This window comes from Lagenorhynchus albirostris, chromosome 16, assembly GCF_949774975.1.
Source record: "Lagenorhynchus albirostris chromosome 16, mLagAlb1.1, whole genome shotgun sequence".
Lineage (NCBI taxonomy): Eukaryota > Metazoa > Chordata > Mammalia > Artiodactyla > Delphinidae > Lagenorhynchus > Lagenorhynchus albirostris.
Window position 1 is genome coordinate 4965413 of NC_083110.1, and position 17441 is coordinate 4982853.

The 17441-nt window shown below is 43.2% G+C and overlaps 1 protein-coding gene across 5 annotated transcripts in view; it reads left to right on the top strand.

Annotated features, from left to right (window-relative positions):
* The window catches only part of MAP3K21 (mitogen-activated protein kinase kinase kinase 21), a 71604-nt gene that overhangs the window by 40253 nt on the left and 13910 nt on the right, over nucleotides 1–17441 (top strand). For 2 of the 5 annotated variants that reach the window (XM_060125521.1, XM_060125522.1), the window contains exons 7-11: nucleotides 1449–1599; nucleotides 2204–2301; nucleotides 5133–5918; nucleotides 7419–7594; nucleotides 11841–11935. In XM_060125521.1, coding sequence (XP_059981504.1) covers nucleotides 1449–1599; nucleotides 2204–2301; nucleotides 5133–5918; nucleotides 7419–7594; nucleotides 11841–11864 — 1235 coding nt within the window. In that variant the 3' untranslated portion in view covers nucleotides 11865–11935. Of the gene's footprint in view, nucleotides 1–1448; nucleotides 1600–2203; nucleotides 2302–5132; nucleotides 5919–7418; nucleotides 10209–11840; nucleotides 11936–12604; nucleotides 12660–17441 lie in introns of those variants that run through there. The other 3 variants (XM_060125523.1, XM_060125520.1, XM_060125524.1) reach the window with 3 other exon arrangements.

The window sequence follows — 17441 nt, forward strand, 5'->3', positions numbered from 1 at the left end:
ATTTTGAAATTTTTTTTATTTTATTTTATTTTTTTTTTGCGGTACGCGGGCCTCTCACTGCTGTGGCCTCTCCCGTTGCAGAGCACAGGCTCTGGACACGCAGGCTCAGCGGCCATGGCTCACGGGCCCAGCCGCTCTGCGGCATGTGGGATCTTCCCGGACCGGGGCACGAACCCGTGTCCCCTGCATCAGCAGGCGGACTCTCAACCACTGCGCCACCAGGGAAGCCCTCGAATTTTGAATTTTGATCTTTTCCTGGGCAGTGATACTGGGTACCATCCTCTCTCGTGATGCTGGGCAGTGCACCATCACAAGGGTGAACAACCCATACACTCACAACCACTGTGTACCCACGTAAGCAGTCTGTTTTTCACTTTCAGTACAGCGTTCAGTAAGTCACATGAGACATTTGACTTTATTATAAAATAGGCTTTGCATTAGATGATTTTGCCCAACTATAGACTAGTGTAAGTGTTCTGAGCACATTCAAGGTGGGCAGGGGCTAAGCCATGATGTTTCGTAGGTGAGGTGTATCAAACACGTTTTCACCTTATGATACTTTTAACTTAGGATAGATTATTGGACGAAACCCCATCATAAGTCGGGGAAGATCTGTCCTTCAAACTACCACTTAGTATTTTGATTTTAGAGTGTTCAGCCTAGTGGAAAAAATAAATAGACTAATTCATCTGGCATCCTCACACTGTGAGAGTTTCAGTTAGACCCAAAGGGGATATTTTTACCCCCTGTGGAGGTATGTCATAATGTTTTCAGCTGTGTTTTTAGAACCTCTGGTGTGTGACGGGGTTGTTTTCTAAGTGTGTAGTAATAGCCACTCTCCCAGTGATTCCCAAGCCAACTGTCAGTGCACAGAGAGGCTGGGGGTTGGCATATGTGTGTGTCAGCAACATGTGGGTGTTAGACGTGAGTGTAAACCGCCCAAGAGGGGATGAAATAAGGCAAGACGTGGGGAAACTTACATACGTTCAGATTTTTAAAGGTAATTGAAGCCAGACAGTTGTGATGACTCATGAAAAATTGGCTTAAATTACAATTTTAAAATATACCTTTGTTCCTTAGGTTCAAAACTTTGATTTGGTTAAAAAATTAAGTATTAAGTTTGTTTTCAGTTAACTGTTCAATTTGACCTTTTTTCCCCCAAATAAAATGAAATCCTAACTGTTGCATAATGTTAAATACATAGATAAATAAATAACTCTTTATGGCTAATTTACCTCAAATTTGTATCTTTTAATTTAGTTCACTCTTCTTGCTGTTATTAGAGATAGAACTTTGCCAGCAGTAGGGTGAAAGAAATAATTTCTTCGTTGTTTTCATGTTTCTCAATTGTTTACACATTTCGACTAAGATAGTTTTACAACTGATTTGATTCATTTTAACTTAACAATTTTTTAATTGGTTAATGAGTGATGATGTTCTCTGTTTAGTGACCTCAGATGAAAGCAATAAAACTTGGGGCAGGAACATGGTCTGTCGACAAGAAGAATTTGAAGATGTAAAAAGGAATTTCAAGAAAAAGGGTTGTACCTGGGGTCCAAATTCCATTCAAATGAAAGAAAGAACTGACTGCAAAGAAAGGTACTTGTGTAACATCTGGTGGCATTCCAGTGTGTACTGTGATAAATAGCAGTGCGTTTTAAATATTGCACTGGCCAGACCTAACTTTTATTTATTTATTTTTAATTAATTTATTTATTTTTTGCGGTATGTGGGCCTCTCACTGTTGTGGCCTCTCCCGTTGTGGAGCACAGGCTCCGGACGCACAGGCTCAGCGGCCACGGCTCACGGGCCCAGCCGCTCCGCGGCGTGTGGGATCTTCCCGGACCGGGGCACGAACCCGTGTACCCTGCATCGGCAGGCGGACTCTCAACCACTGTGCCACCAGGGAAGCCCAGGCCAGACCGAACTTTTAAAAAGCAATTAGAGTAATACAGAGATACCTGAATATAATTTCATTTCTAGGATGGGTTTATCCTACTAAATCAATTATTATTTAGTTAAGCAATTAAAAAGATTCTCTGCCTCTCGTTAAGGTTTTATCTGTACTTTGTTAGCTCTTTAAAACATAGAGGCCAATATGTTCTCTTTACTACCTAAAAATATTGTTAGCGTGTATCCACCAAAACCTAATTTGTGTGTCATATGGTTCTATTATATCAAAATAAACATTTTTCTCTTGTAGAATAAGACCTCTCTCAGATGGCAACAGTCCTTGGTCAACCATCTTAATAAAAAATCAGAAAACCATGCCGTTGGCTTCGTTATTTGTGGACCAGTCAGGTAAATGTGCTTCAGGAAATAGAATTTGCTTGAGTTAGACTGAGCCTCTGAGAGTTCTAGAAGTAACATGGGAAAGGTTAGCAGCATCACATATACTGAGTCGCAGTGGCTACACTAAGCTCAAAAGTTATCTTCTGTCCTGTCAGTCTTCGTGGCGGAAAGTAATTAGGCTCCACATTGTTTCTTAGGAATTTGTAACTCTTATTCTTCACCAGAAAAATTAGTATAATTTATTATATAGAACCAAATTACTGTAGTATAGGAAATAGTAAATATGAAAATGTAGGCGCCCTGAAATTCTGCTGAGATTATATTCCCACCCCACGACCTGATGAAATATTGTCAGGCGGGTTAGTTGTGGGAGACTACTGCTGGAGAGTATTACACTGGAATCCCTAGTTTAAAAGAACCATCATCGCTTTCAGTGTTCAGTATTCCTATTCAATATTCAGATATTAAAAGGTTGAAGAGATTTGGAAGTTGCTGGAAATTTTCAATGATGGGTAACTCTGAAGAAAGGCAAATTAGTCTTTATCCTTGACAATTTAAGGCAGCCCTTTGGTACTGTGGTCAAATTAGAGATATCTTAGCAAAACACGGTATAAACTTCTTGAACTTATGATCGGTGCTATGCTCAGTTTTACAAGCACCTTATCACCTACTGCCCATGTTTAGTTTTCTTCTTCTGTGTTCATCACAAGCGTGTGGTTTCAGCATAAATATCTCCGTAAGTACTTTCAGGTAGACACAAGGCAGGTGCTGTGTAATCCCTGCGTAGATGCTTTCTGACGTCAGATTCATTACTGTATTCTGACTCTTTCTCGCCTGTAAAGGCATGAGGGTCTCTCATTATACACTACGATTCATCATCAGATGGTGTTTGAGGACTAATGAAGAACAATTAATAGTAATAAAACTGTTAATTCTATAGTACAAGTTTCATTATTTGTGACTGTTGAAAAAAAGTCTTCTTGCTTTTTTTCCCTGAATTTTTTTTATTCTTTCTTAGAGTATGTTGATCCTATGAATAACTCTTCCACAGGACAGTTGGAGGAAATAAAAGGATGTATTTGGCTGACTCAGCTGGGTCTCCGTTAAGTTAACCCTGTAGTTCATTGGAAGGGTCACTGAGCAAAAGGTTTACACAGTCTGTCCTGCTTGAAGGTCCCCCTCCCACCTTCCATCTGTGGGGCCTCATCCTTCTAAGTGTTTCTGTCTCAGCCCAAGCGTTTCCTGAAAACCTCCCCGACCGCCTTAGCTGCAGTGGTGTCTCACCCCATCCCTGTATCTTAGTTCCCAGTTTTACTTATGCATCGCTCTTCCCTGAAATCCTTATCGGTCTGCATGGGCACCAGTAATGTGTGTGTTCTCTGTCACCCCAAATTAGAATGTCAGCCCCTCGAAGGCAAAGATTTTATCTGGTTTGTTCACCACTCTACTCCCAGGGCCTGGTTCATAGCAAGTCTTCAGTATCTCCTGAATGCCTAAGAGAATCCTAAAAGGACAGTTGGATCTGACGTAGATATTGATGATATTCACCTTGGTTTGGGGGCTGCGGATGCATGCCATCAGTCATAGAAAGACTGGGAAGGATGGTGATGGATCCGTGTAGATTCATGACCGCTCAGGAGGAAAGTGTGGGAAAGGAAGTGCTCAGGATGCTTCGGAACCTATGGCTTTTACTTGCCAACAGCATTTACCCTCTTTTTTTAAAAAATGATGGCTTAATAATTTGTTATTCGTTACATGTACCGTGCATTCAACCCATCAAAGTGCAATTCGTGCCTACTTGATGAAGGCACTATTTGGGGAAGACCCCTCACAAGATGAGACCTGCAGGGATCGTCACAGCTGCTGTGACCTGAAAGTAGAAAACGGAGGAAACCGAACGACACCAGAGAGGCTTCAGCGGAAGCCAAGATCACATGTGGGAAGAAGGGCAGTGTCAGGCCTTCTCAGGGCCAGGCAGGATTTTGAGATAGAATTGTCTGAGGGAAATGGGACAGTGGGAGGAGGACACGGGGAGACAGATAGCAGAGGAAGATACTGGGCTTGAAGGGAGAAAAGCTGGGAAGAGCACGGGCTTGTTGGGAGAAAAGCTGGCATCCGGCTGGTCTAGCGAACCGAGCACATTTTAGGTGCAGTGGACACAAGGCTGCAGAGATCACAGGTGTCTCTGTCGGGGATGCTCTGGACACCAGATGAGGGAGTTCGTCGTTTCAGTCGTTCATGGTTAAGCCCTAAGTGATAAGAATTACAGCTTCCTCTCCAGTAGCAGAATATGTTACCCTTTGGGGCTCTGACCTCTGGAGAATCTTCTCCTGATGCGGGGCTCCTACACTTTAATGGCAGCTTGTTGAAACAGGCTGCTGGGCACCACCGTAGTCTGAAGTGTGCCAAGAATTCACTGCTCTACGCAGGATGGTTCCCGTAGCAACAGGGCGTGGCCCAGTTATCTAGGTCACGCGCAAGGGCACCTTTTGTCTGACATGTCCTCCTGCTGCTGTCTGTGCATGTGCATTTCTGTATCTTGATGACTTTGTTTCTATAGAAGTTTCTGTTTTCTATGCCAGTGAAGATCCACTTCCTGAAGGACAGGAAACAGCAGAGGACTTGCTCGCCTGTTCCTGTGCAGGGAGCTGAGTCATTGCACCCTGGACGCCCCTTCCTTAGGGTCCTCCTGGACAAACCATTTGCTGAACTGCAAAGGACTCCATGTGTTTTGATTTAGAATATGTATTTATTAGATTTCAGCCTCGTTTTACAGTATAGCTTGCATGGTTTTTACGGTAAAATGGTCCTAGCCTGTGTGTATCTGTACTTCTCCGTAGGGGCATGTGAAGAGCCACAACTTGCCCCAGACGGATTGGAACACAGAAAACCAAAGCAGATAAAATCACCAAGCCAAGCCTACATCGATCTCCCCCTTTGGAAAGATGGCCAGAGAGAGAATCTGGTGGAACCCGAAAGCTGGGAGGAGAGAACCCCGGTGAGCCCTGCCACCAGCATTCCTCAGGGGACCCCTCCGAACAGTCTGAGCAGATCCCCCCAGAGGAAGAAGACGGAGTCTGCTCTGTATGGCTGCACCGTGCTGCTGGCGTCGGTGGCTCTGGGCCTGGACATCAGAGAGCTCGCGAAAGCACAGGCTGCTGAAGACCCGTTGCCCAAGGAAGAAAGGAAGAAACGCGAGGGCATCTTCCAGCGGGCGCCTAAGTCCCGGAGCAGTGCCAGCTCTGCCACTAGGCTGCCAGCCGCAGGCGAGGGGACCAGCAGCCCATCCCCGCTCCCTCCGTCCAGCGCCGCGAACCTCCTGTCCATGCCTTCTCTCTCCACCAAGTACCTGCTGCAGACTGATGGCGAAGATTCCTTCGAGAGCAGCACACACGTCCCTTGTGACCCCAAGGTGCCCATTCCGGATCCTTGCCCTGCCTTTGGGAGGAGGGATCAGGAGTCAACCCCCGTGCCAGGACTGGAGACCCATCGTGGTGTGTGGGGAAACCTGTCTCCTCCCTTCACAGTTCCAGCACGTGCGGACGCATCTTACGCTGCTTCTTCAAAAGAAAGAGCAGCACGTCACCGACGGACCATGTCTGATGGATGTGCTTCTCAGCCCCCAGGTAGGCTGCATTCGTGGGTGAAAGTACCAAACACCACTGTAGAGGATAGACTGTAAAATTGTATGGCTCTCTGATTTTATCTTCTCCAAGCGATTACATTTACAGATTTGTTTTCACATAAATCTTTGAATTTTACCCTGCTCTTTTGTTTGACTTTATCATTTGGATCCTTGGAGGAGTATAATTAAGTTTCAGTAACTTAAATACATAACAGCATATTAAAACAGAAAGAGGGGCTTCCCTGGTGGCGCAGTGGTTGACAGTCCGCCTGCCGGTGCAGGGGACGCAGGTTTGTGCCCCGGTCCGGGAAGATCCCACGTGCCGCGGAGCGGCTGGGCCCGTGAGCCGTGGCCGCTGAGGCTGCGCGTCTGGAGCCTGTGCTCCGCAACGGGAGAGGCCACAGCAGTGAGAGGCCCGCGTACCGCAAAAAAAAAACAAAAACAGAAAAAGCACATGGAGAATAACTGCCCCAAGCCCCTTGTGGTAGGAAGGAGAGTCATTTGTCAAAATCTGAACCAAATAATTAGTGGGAGAGTTGACAGTAAAACTAGTCGTTTGACACAGTGTCACCTGGCTTTGCTGCCCAGGTTTATGTTGAGATTGAGTTTAGGGGGTGTAAAAGTCGAATGGACAGTAGGTGCTGTGTGGGGAATGACTAGTATTCCTTTTGTATATAAAGATAATTACAACTACCTCAGATATAGATCATGAGGATTAAGTGAGATAATGTATATGAAAAATGCTTTTTAGTTTGTAAAATGTTATGCTAGGATCGGTTATAAAGTATATTAAAACTGAAACTGCTTTCATTTGCGTCATCTTTTCGTTTATCTCTTCAAGTGCTACGCCTAGACAAGATTTTTTTTCATATTATTGTTCATTGTCTTTAGATAATTTGGTTTATTGCTCTTTTATGATGCAATAAAGTATTAGTAATTTATAATTGCACACGGTGAAACCCTAGCACAAGAATCCCATAAAAAAACATTCTTTTTTTCTTAGTTTGAAGCCAATGATTACTTGCTACAGTGGTAGTAAGTCAGTTCTTCAGAACAAAAAAGGGAGGCTGTAACATGTAAAACTGTATCTGCTTTCTTATTTTCATTCATTTTTTCAAATCATCATCTGAGAGTGAATTCAGTCATATTCACCGTCATTTTTAAGTCTTAACTTTAGTCCAGTCTAACCCATTGTGAAGTCTATCCTGTTAATAAAACACTTCTAATAATCATTGTCCTAAGTGTATGATGATGACTTAGCTCTTTATAGGTGTCGTTTCCATGGGTTCAAGCAGTCTTTCCAACCTTGTAGTACTTTTCCATAAAAACAAACATTCTCTCCTAACAATTTTAAAGGTAAGGTTTGTGTTCAGGTTCTTTTGTGAAAGCTCACTTTAAGGTGGTCACCTAAGGGAAGTCATCCTGGTTATTTTCCTTGCTATCCATTGATTTCGACATCACTGTCCTTCTAATCACACACTGTCTTTGCCTCTTCAACCAGCTGGTGCAGCTCTCATCTCAGCCCCCGGAGCCTCTCAGCTGCCCCCTGAGTGGGTTTGGGGGACGTCCCCCTCGCCGCCTGGACCCCATAGTGACCTGCCAAGTGAGGTCCCGCCCGAAAAACAGAGAGCTGTCCATATGGTGCCTCTGCCCCGTCCTCCCCACCTAAGAAGCCAGGTAGGTGCCCCGAAGGCCTTCCCGCAGAGAACAGAGTCTCAGCCCGCACAGGCCTGCCCTGTGGTGGGTGGTCCAGAACCAGCCCCTGACTGTCCCCTCGGTGCCAAGGAGAGAACTAAGCCCCACGTGCCTTCCTTACTGGATGCCGACGTGGAAGGCCAGAGCAGGGACTGCACGGTGCCTCTGTGCAGGCTAAGAAGCAGAATGAGCCGACCATCCCTGTACGAACTGGAGAAAGAATTTCTGTCTTAAGTGCCTTATATTGTTCAAGCATTTTTTTTTTAAGGTGAACAAATGAAAACAGTGTGTCTACCTTTGAATTGTTTTATGCTGCTGTGTTTTCAAAGCTGTGGCCATGTTACTAAAATAGTAATGGATGTCTAACTTCTCCAAAAATATATGTGATTGCAGTTGGCTGACTGTATTGTTATTCCACTGGATTCTTACCTAGCAACTTGAAACACTACACACGTGTAAAACAAATGTGCAACAGTGTAAATCTGTGTTTAAGCACAATTTTAAATGCTTTGTTTGCTCCCATTTATATCCTTGTCTATTAGTACACACAGAAATTGTAATGAGTGCGCCATTTTTGTTTCCTTCCTTCCTGTTTCCTTCCTTTTGTTTTCTATTTTCCTTTACCTTCTTCCATTTCTTTCCTTTTTTTTTTTTTTTGTTATTTGTGCAACAAGAAGCCAAGAGTAATGTGATGTTAGCAAGTAAAGATGTTTATGTAAAAAAAATTTGATGACTAGAACAGATGGAGAGTCCTATGTGAACTATCTAACAAACTCGGCAGTAGGCTTATAATGCATAAGTATGTCCAGATCTCACCTAAAATATGCACTATTTCTCTCTTTGAGGAGATTTTACTGAATGTAACTTGTAAAAGTTTTAATGAATGTAACTTCTAAAAATTTTATCCATTAGAACTCCAAAGTAGATTTTTCAAAAAGCCAGTCATTGACATTTGACTCAGACCATACTGTATATAGTTGAGAGGTGCTAACCTGTGTGTTCTCCCTGTAGAAAGGATCTTCCTTCTTCCTTCTTCCTTCATCAGTAGCCATTGATTTGGCATCCAGAAGCGTAAAGCTTTTCCTTTTGTCGTAGAGTTTTTAAAAATCAATCGATGCGTGCGTTATGTGCTGAAGAAACTTCATGTCATTTAATATTATTTTTCTCTATTTAAATGCATAATCATCCTAATAATCTCAAATACAGTTAGAAACACTGCAAAGTCAAGAAACAGCAGTACGGTTAGAATTTAAGTGTTTTAGAATAGTAGTTATTCACTTAATTGTAGATACATGTTAGACATCTGTTGGGTGGGACAAGCTGATGTGATAGAATGGAGAAATTAAGTTATTTTCAGATGTGGGTTTATAAAGCTAATCTTTGGATAGCAGATCAGGTTGATTTTAAATTATTTTATGAGTCACTTTTATAAATCATAGAGTTATGATACAAATAAACTACTGAGTTATTAAGCTACTGAAATGGCTATCCAGGAGCATGGTAAACTTGCCTGGGTTCTTTTGTTAAATCTATTATGCTTCTCTCCCTAGAATATGGTTATTCAGATGACACACAATAAGCATTTTAAATTTTCCCTAACAGTAAAAAACTGTAATTGCAAACATTACTTGATATTTCATTTAAAATTTTACCTTGCTTAAGGTTTACTGAATAACTGGAAGGTCAGTGATTTAATCAGGTGTGATAAAGTATCTACCTATAGTAGGAAAAAAAAAGGAGGAAAATTATATTATTTGGCCACTTTAGAAGCTCTTAGTCATCTAACAAGTATGCCACTGCAAATGATGAACAGGGCATGACAGGATTATTTTAATATAAGCGCATTTTGCCTTAAGGAAATTCTTGAAGCACAATCTCAGGTCCTTAATTACATTCTGTGGTGTTATGGTCCATTCTATGATTTGACTTCACTTTGGGGTGGTCGTTGAATTACATAACAGAGATTTGGTTTCCTCAAAATTGTATCACATTTGAAACTGTGGTTGGCTACTTCATACTCAGTCATATAAGGGCATATAACTTCCAGGTAAAAGTAAACGAAATACACGCCTACGGTAATACATGAAACACGAAATATAGAAACTGTGTTTTCAGTTTTGCTTCTACCAAAACATCGTGTGTGTGTGTGTGGGTGTGTGGCACTCTGTGTGAGGGTAGGGGAGTGATGGATGTCCGTCTGTGTGGTCCCTCTACTCTGTTCCTGTTTAGCTTTATTTTAGTCAACTCTACATTATGATGACTTTAGAAATGAAGTTACATTAAAAAGATAATTGTCATATAAGGACTCGATCTCACATGTTACTGCAGATAGTTATTTTTTGCTGAGATCTGTTGTACATTTGCGATTTTCTATGTGTATAGGTATACTTAGCGGAATCTGGTTATTTATTTTCACATAGACTTAATAGCTCACTGAAAGATAAATTAAGCTGATAACTATTAGTCAACAGTTAAGGTGCTCCCACTGCAGAGATTTGAGGCCTGGGCCTGATACGCTGTATTATGAAGCTTTGTGACTGAAAAAGATGTTTACATATGTTGTCTATTTTTTTAATAAAGTTTTTTTTATAGCTTGTCTACTTGCTCAGTGGCTTTGATCTGCTGATGATTGTGGCTGTAGTTTGTAATGGTTCATTTTGTATTCAATAAGGAAAATGTGTTAATGACGATTATTAGTAAGTCAGGTATTCACCTGCTAAATTCATTAAACTGAAGGATCATGATAGGAATCACGGGATTAAATGAAATACTTAATTTAAAATGTTGTTTGGTTACGTTGAAACGTTGCATTTCGTCGTGAGAATTTTGCAACTCCAGCTTTTCAGAACGCACCTTTTGGCAGAGTGAATTACTGTATGAAGTAAATCTCAGTTGATACTAGAGCACTGTGACTAATGAGACATGTTGATTATTAGCATGTTTAAATCAGAAGAATTTCAAAACCCACCTAACATCTGGTGATTCTTGGTAAGCAAGAAAAACTTCGGTGAATTAGAAAAGTAGATGGTAGCATTTCGTGCGGATCCAGGCAGCACCCTATCGTATAAGAGGGAGAAAAATTTAACGTCTGTTGTATATCTGCTGAGTGTTAAGGACTCTCCTAGGTGCCCATATAAGGCACTCCCTATAATTCTCTTTAGTGAAGTTTGTGAGGTAGGTAGTAGTATCCCTATTTCATCCGATGTGAAACGGGCACAGAGAAGTTTGATAAAATTCCAAAGACTCACCACCATTTACCTGCTCACACCTGTTGTAACCATACATATAGCATAGAAGATGGAGGCTTCTGTGGAATCCGAAGCTAAGATAGTGTTTCACACATCAAAAAGTTCAAAATTCTAGAATGGCTGAGTACTTACTTAAAAACAAAGCTAACTGGTTGATACGGCGGGATACTTCCTCAGTAATTGTGAAATGAAATAGAAGGTCCTAAAACCTGCATATCCAACAGATCAACTCAGAAAAAAAAGCAGTGTTCTGTTCAGTGGGTTTATAAATATGATGAAATTATTTAAGAACTGCAATATAAATATAAAATAATTGGGCTTAAGCTGTATGTACTCTTTACTTCTGAAAAGGTCAACATGCTAAAACACAGTGGAAGATGAGGCTTTTATGAATGAAACAGTGTAATAAGTACCACATACAGTGGAGCAAAAACTAGTTGTTCTTGTTGTTTAGCAAGAAATAAGTAAGTTGAATATGCTGCAGACTCATTAAGTGCCTACTGTGATAGCCACTGGGAAGGGCTAAAGGAATTCAGTGATGAGCAAGAGAGACACCACCTGGGTACTTGGCTGCATGGTTCTTAAGCTCTAGTAAGAAAGACATTGAGAAGCTAAGCGTGGCCAGCTTCATGGGTTCGCATTGGGCTTCACACTCAGGATGTCCCTGAGCTTGATTTTAATGCTTTGCTAACACTGTCTTGAAATCCTTAAGAAATTTTGGACCGGGGCCCCTCATTTTTATTTTGCACTGGGCCCTACAAATTATGTGGCCAAGCCTGACTACAAGTGAAATGCGGGTTATAAAAGGTGAAGTAGTTGCTGTTCTGGTAGCACTGGCAGAGCACATCTAACCTGGGGGGTTCAGAGGAGGCAGCTGGAGGAAGTCAGGACCTCTGCTGGGTGAGAAGTGCTCCCTGCAGAGTCACTAGCTTGTGACTTGTTTCTCTTGGAACTTACCAGATTTCCTCTTTGCCTTTCAGCATTTTTACCATGGTCTGTGTTGATGTGGATCTCTGCATATATCGTACTTGGAGTTTGTTTAATTTCTTGGATGTGTAGATGTTTTCCAGCAAAGGTAGGCTTTTCAGCCATTATTTCTTCAAGTATTTTTTCTGCTTCTTTTCCCCTCTCCTGGGACTCTCATTACACGTATATTGGTGTACTCAGTAGTGCCCCACATTTCTCTGAGGCTCCGTTCATTTTCATTCATTCTTTTTTCGCTTTTTTTTTTTCAGATTACATGTGCTATATTGATTTCTCTTCAGGTTCCCTTATCTTTCTTCAGTTCCAATCTGCTGTCAAGCCCCCCAGTGACATTTTTCATTTTAGTTATTGTATTTTCAACTCCATAATTTCCATTTCATTCTTTTTTAAAACTTTTATCTCTTTATTGATATTTTCTTTTTGACCAAACATTGTCATCATACCTTCCTCCTTCAAGCATATTTTTCTCTGGTTCATTGAACTAAGGTACAGTGGCAGCTTTCAAGGTATTAAATCTGAGATCCGTACCCTGTCACAGGCCATCTCTGTTGCCTCCGTTTTTCCCAGTGTATGGGTCACACTTCCCTGTCTCTTTGTATGTCTCACTTTTTGTTGAAAAGTGGTCATTTTAGGTAATACATTGTGGCAACTGTGTATCACGATTCCCCTCACCTTCTCTCCAGGTCTTGTTTTTGTTGTCGTTTGCTTGTTCGTTTAGTGATTTGGCTGGACCATTTCAGTGAAATCTCTTCCCCCACAGTATGAAGTCTTTGGTGTCACTCCTCAGAAGATTCAGCCTTGACGTGCACACAGCTACCTTGGGATGACACAGTTTTAGCACAGCTCTCTTGGACTGTCTCTTCCTGTTATCTCTCTGTGAAGCTGTCTGGCTTCACTTGGTATTACAGCAAGCTGTTAGGCTTCCATAATTGCTGGCTGATTACTCTATTTTTTTATTATTCCCTGGGACACAAATTCCTCCACAGCCTATTCCAGTTAATTTCAAGCAGGGGCAGTTTGGGGGCCCGTCTTTAAGGCTTGTTCTGACCCCAGGTGGGCTCTTTTTAGCTGGCTCTTTGCCTGATTCTATCTGGTGAACTAGCTAGACTATGATTTAGCTTGTTGCTCTTAATTAAGAGCTGTGGGGGTTTTTTGAGAGTTCCTAGGCTTGAACTTCCCCACACTCTGTTTCAGATAAAGTCAGTTCCTTTGATGAAAGCTTGGTAGTTCTGTTCTTGTGTAATGTGTCTTGCTCTGGGCAGTATATCTGGGCCATACTCTGGGCCCTGGGTGGAGTGGTAACTTGTAGTCTCCTTGGCTTGCTTCTCGCAGAGTAGATATAACCTCTGCTCTCCAGGTGCACTGGTGTGAGGGCATGTAAGAAGCCAGCATTCTCACTGGTGGAGAGCCTCCACCCTGTGTGGGGTGGCTGGATGGAGAAAGGAGCCCTTGACCTCTTAGGCACACTCCCAGGAATTTAGCCTCTTAAATACAGAGTTGGAGGGGATGAAAAATGCTGCTGTCCTGTGCCTGCCAGTGAAATAGCTTTTCCCTTGATTGGGAGCTGATTGGGGGACAGGGGGGAGGGGGGGAGTCCTATGTTTCTAGCCAAACCTGATTGGAATGGAGCTTCTGTCAAGCTGAGCTCGTTCAGGGTGGAAGAGTAGGCGGGAGGGAGCAGGTCATAGCTCAGATGCCAGGTTCAACTGTTCTTAGCAAGATTTAGTGTTTTGTTTTGTTTTGTTTTTTCCCAGTACGCGAGCCTCGCACTGTTGTGGCCTCTCCCGTTGCGGAGCACAGGCTCCGGACGCACAGGCTCAGCGGCCATGGCTCACGGGCCCAGCCGCTCCGCGGCACGTGGGATCTTCCCGGACCGGGGCACGAACCCACGTCCCCTGCATCGGCAGGCAGACTCTCAACCACTGCGCCACCAGGGAAGCCCTAGTGTATTCTTTTTGAACAAATATTTTGTTATTTGCTGTATGCCCGTAAGACAATTTCCAGAGACTTAAAAAGAAAAAAAAACTTTAAGATAGCTTTCAGCAGTTGTGCTTGTTTCCTTGCGGAGTGGGTCCTCAGAGCTCCTCAAGCAGCCATCCCATAATGGAACCTCTTCAATATTTTGCAAAGCTGCTGACTAACTCCTGAAGCATTTTCTCCTGTTGGCTCATCGAAATTCATGTCGTTTATCTCATGGCTCTCAATGCATTTCAAGGCAAATCACTCTCAATTTTCCATCTCTAGCCCCGTTCTAATCTTACAGCTCCATTTGTACATATCCTGCTGCTTACTTATCATCTCCTCTTGGATATTTAAGAGGGATTTCATCCTGAACACAGTCCAAATAAAACTCGTGATTCACCTCCTTCCCTAAATTTGCTCTTCTCTAGTCCTCTTCTTAGTAAACAGCACCAGCACCTGGGAGGTGGACGCGTCCGCTGACTAGTCTTTAAAGTAGCAGCATCATGGAGGATTCCATGATGCTGGTGCAGTGGTTAAGAGTCCACCTGCCAATGCAGGGGACACGGGTTCAAGTCCCAGTCCGGGAAGATTCCACGCCCGCACGCAGCAACAAAGACCCAACGCAGCCAAAAATAAATAAATATTTTTTTAAATAAATAATTTTAAAAAATAGAAAGCTTTAAAAAAAAAGTAGCAACATCATGAATGCATTTGTGTCACCCGTAGTTGTTCAATAACTAGTTACAGAATAATCGGATGAATTATTCCCGTTTTACAGATAAAGAAACTGAACCTTAGAGAAATCAGGTAAATTGCTGGATTTGCATCCAGTCTGAGTCCAGTCAATGCATTTAGACCACAGGAAAAAATGTTTCTTAAATGTTAAATAGTTGGTTTTTCAATAAATGTTATTGTTAGCATGTTGATCAAAGGATAATTGAAAGAAAGTAACATAAACTATAGTTGGAATGGGACTTTGGGGATATTATTGTGAAGAACTTGGATTACTAGTCTAAAGATCTGGCACTGAATCTGGCATTAAAAACAACAGTTATAGGTTCTAATTTGTAGTGTGTACTAGTCAATGTTCTCCAGAGGACCAAAACAAATAGGATATGCGTACACGTATTTTAGAGAGAGCGGTGTTGATTTTAAGGAATTGTTTCACACGACCATAGGGGCTGACAAGTTCTAATCCTGCAGGGTGGGCTGGCAGGCTGGAGACCCAGAAGAGTTGATGCTGCAGCTGAAGGCTGTCTAGAGGCAGAATCCTGAGACCCAGATGTTGGCAGGGTCGGTCTCTTCTGAGGCCTCACCCCCTGGCTTGTAGCTCTTCCTGTGTCTTCCTGTAGCCTTCCCTGTGTACATGTCTGTTTTCCCAATTTCCTCTTCTAGTAAGGACACAATCATATTGGATTAGAGCCCACTCCAATGACTCAGGTTACCTGGATTACCTCTGCAAGGACTGTCTCCAAACACAGTCACATTCTGAGATACTGGCTATTAGGCTTCTGCACCCGTTGGCCTGCAAGCCTGTACTTGCCCAGCCTCGAGACTGAAGAAAGAGCCCGGAAGTCAGAGACAGAGACATCCGTGGCTTAATGGATGTGGGGCATCTTACACGTCTGAAGGAAGGTCCTGGAGCGATGCCACACCATGTGCAGCAGCTGGCGGGCAGGACACTGCAGCAGTCTTGCCCCCCCGGGGGGGAGGGGGAGATTGCCAGTTACAGGGGGAGTTGATGTCAGCTTGGTTCATCGGTTACCAGGGAAACCAGCAGGAGGCACGTCCCTCATCGCCCCTCGGGCTAACAACCTTCATGGGGCAGATGACTTCCCTTTAATAAACTATCATTATCTAACTATAGCAGCGGGCAGGTGTGTAGGCATTCACCGATCAGGCTCTGTGATGAAGAGGGAAGGTCAGTCTGGTGTGTAGGTGTGGGTGAGGCAGGGACTGGTCGCGCAGGAGATGGACAGATAGCAAGAGTACAGCCATCTTGGGGGCCTGATCATATGGCCTCCAACATACAAATCTAGGCGGCGGGTGGAGGCAACGCAATTTGTTCCATAACAGACTGGAAAATGCTTCCAAATATTGAATATGACGGTGACGTGTAAAACAGAGAGGGGACTAGAGGCACTGATGTTATCAGGTCTTACAGAAAGAATAATGAGGAAAGGAAGCCCAAGAAATGAAGATTACAATCTCCAAATCAGGGACAACTGGCAAAAAAGAGCTAGAAGTCAGTTAGGACAGAAGAGTTAGCCGATTGGGAAGCTGTGGGTCAGTCAGAAATAAAACACTGAGAGGAAAATTGGTGCTTAGATAACATGAGGGTTTGGTGGCGGGGGGGGGGGGAGGCAAAGTTTGCAGTTCTGAGTGATGGAAAATTCTAGAGACATTCAGCGATCGGGTGGAGGTGAAATTTGAGGCAGAGGTTGGAGTCGGACAGAGATTCTGTGGTCATTCAAATTCTGGTGATAGTTAAAGATGCTGGATGGGTCAGATGAGGAAGGCAAAGAGAAGAAACCTGAAGAAGGCTCTCCGGGAAAGAGTGAGAAATGCAGAAGGTGATGGAAAGAGGACGGATGGCTCACCTAGGTAAGAAACACCCAGAAGATTACAAGGCAATGGAAGATAACATAAACTCCCCAAATATCTTCCCTTAATCCATAACAATTTTTTTTAATTAATTTATTTGTGTTTGGCTATGTTGGGTCTTCGTTGCTGTGTGTGGGCTTTCTCTAGCTGCGGCGAGCGGAGACTACTCTTCTTTGTGGTGCATGGGCTTCTCATTGTGGTGGCTTCTCTTGTTGCGGAGCGTGGGCTCTTGGTGCGCGGGCTTCAGTAGTTGTGGCACACAGGCTCAGTAATTGTGGCACGCAGGCTCAGTAGTTGTGGCACACGGGTTTAGTTGCTCCACGGCATGTGAGATCCTCCCGGACCAGGGCTCAAACCCACGTCCCCTGCGTTGGCAGGTGGATTCTTAACCACTGCACCACCAGGGAAGCCCAATAACAACTTTTAAAAAACTAAATACTAAAAACTTTTTTAAGAACATAAAGCTAAACTTTTCAGGCTAATATTGTCTCAGAATTACTCCATTCCCTAGAGCTATCAGCACTTCTTTCCCTCCTAACTGGAAGTGGATGCTCAACAATTTTATTCAAAGGAGCAGCCCTGTTGAGTTCCGCCTCCCTGGGAAATCCCAAGGGCGCCAAAGGAGTCAAAGGAATGAGCATGACCATGACCTAGAGCACGCCCCTACTCATTACTCTTCCTCCTTTCTGTGCTTTGCTACAGTGTGAAGGAAGATACAGCATAAAGGCACAAACCAGACATGGTTCTGCATATGCCTAAAACCAGAGGACAGGGAACTAATATTATATTTTGCCATTATCTGATCTTAGACATTCTGGTTAATTTTCTAACCTCAGTGGCCATCTAGCCTCTTGCCACTCCCTTACCAGTGGCGTGTGGACCCGTGTCTACAATGTCATTTCCCTCCTGGTGTCAGTTCATCCTGGCACTGTTTGTTTAGTAGCAGGAGAAAGCCCCAGAGCACATCTGTAGAGATAGCCAGAAACAGACCGCTGATGAGGACATGTACGTAGGAGGTAGTTTTCTCGTTC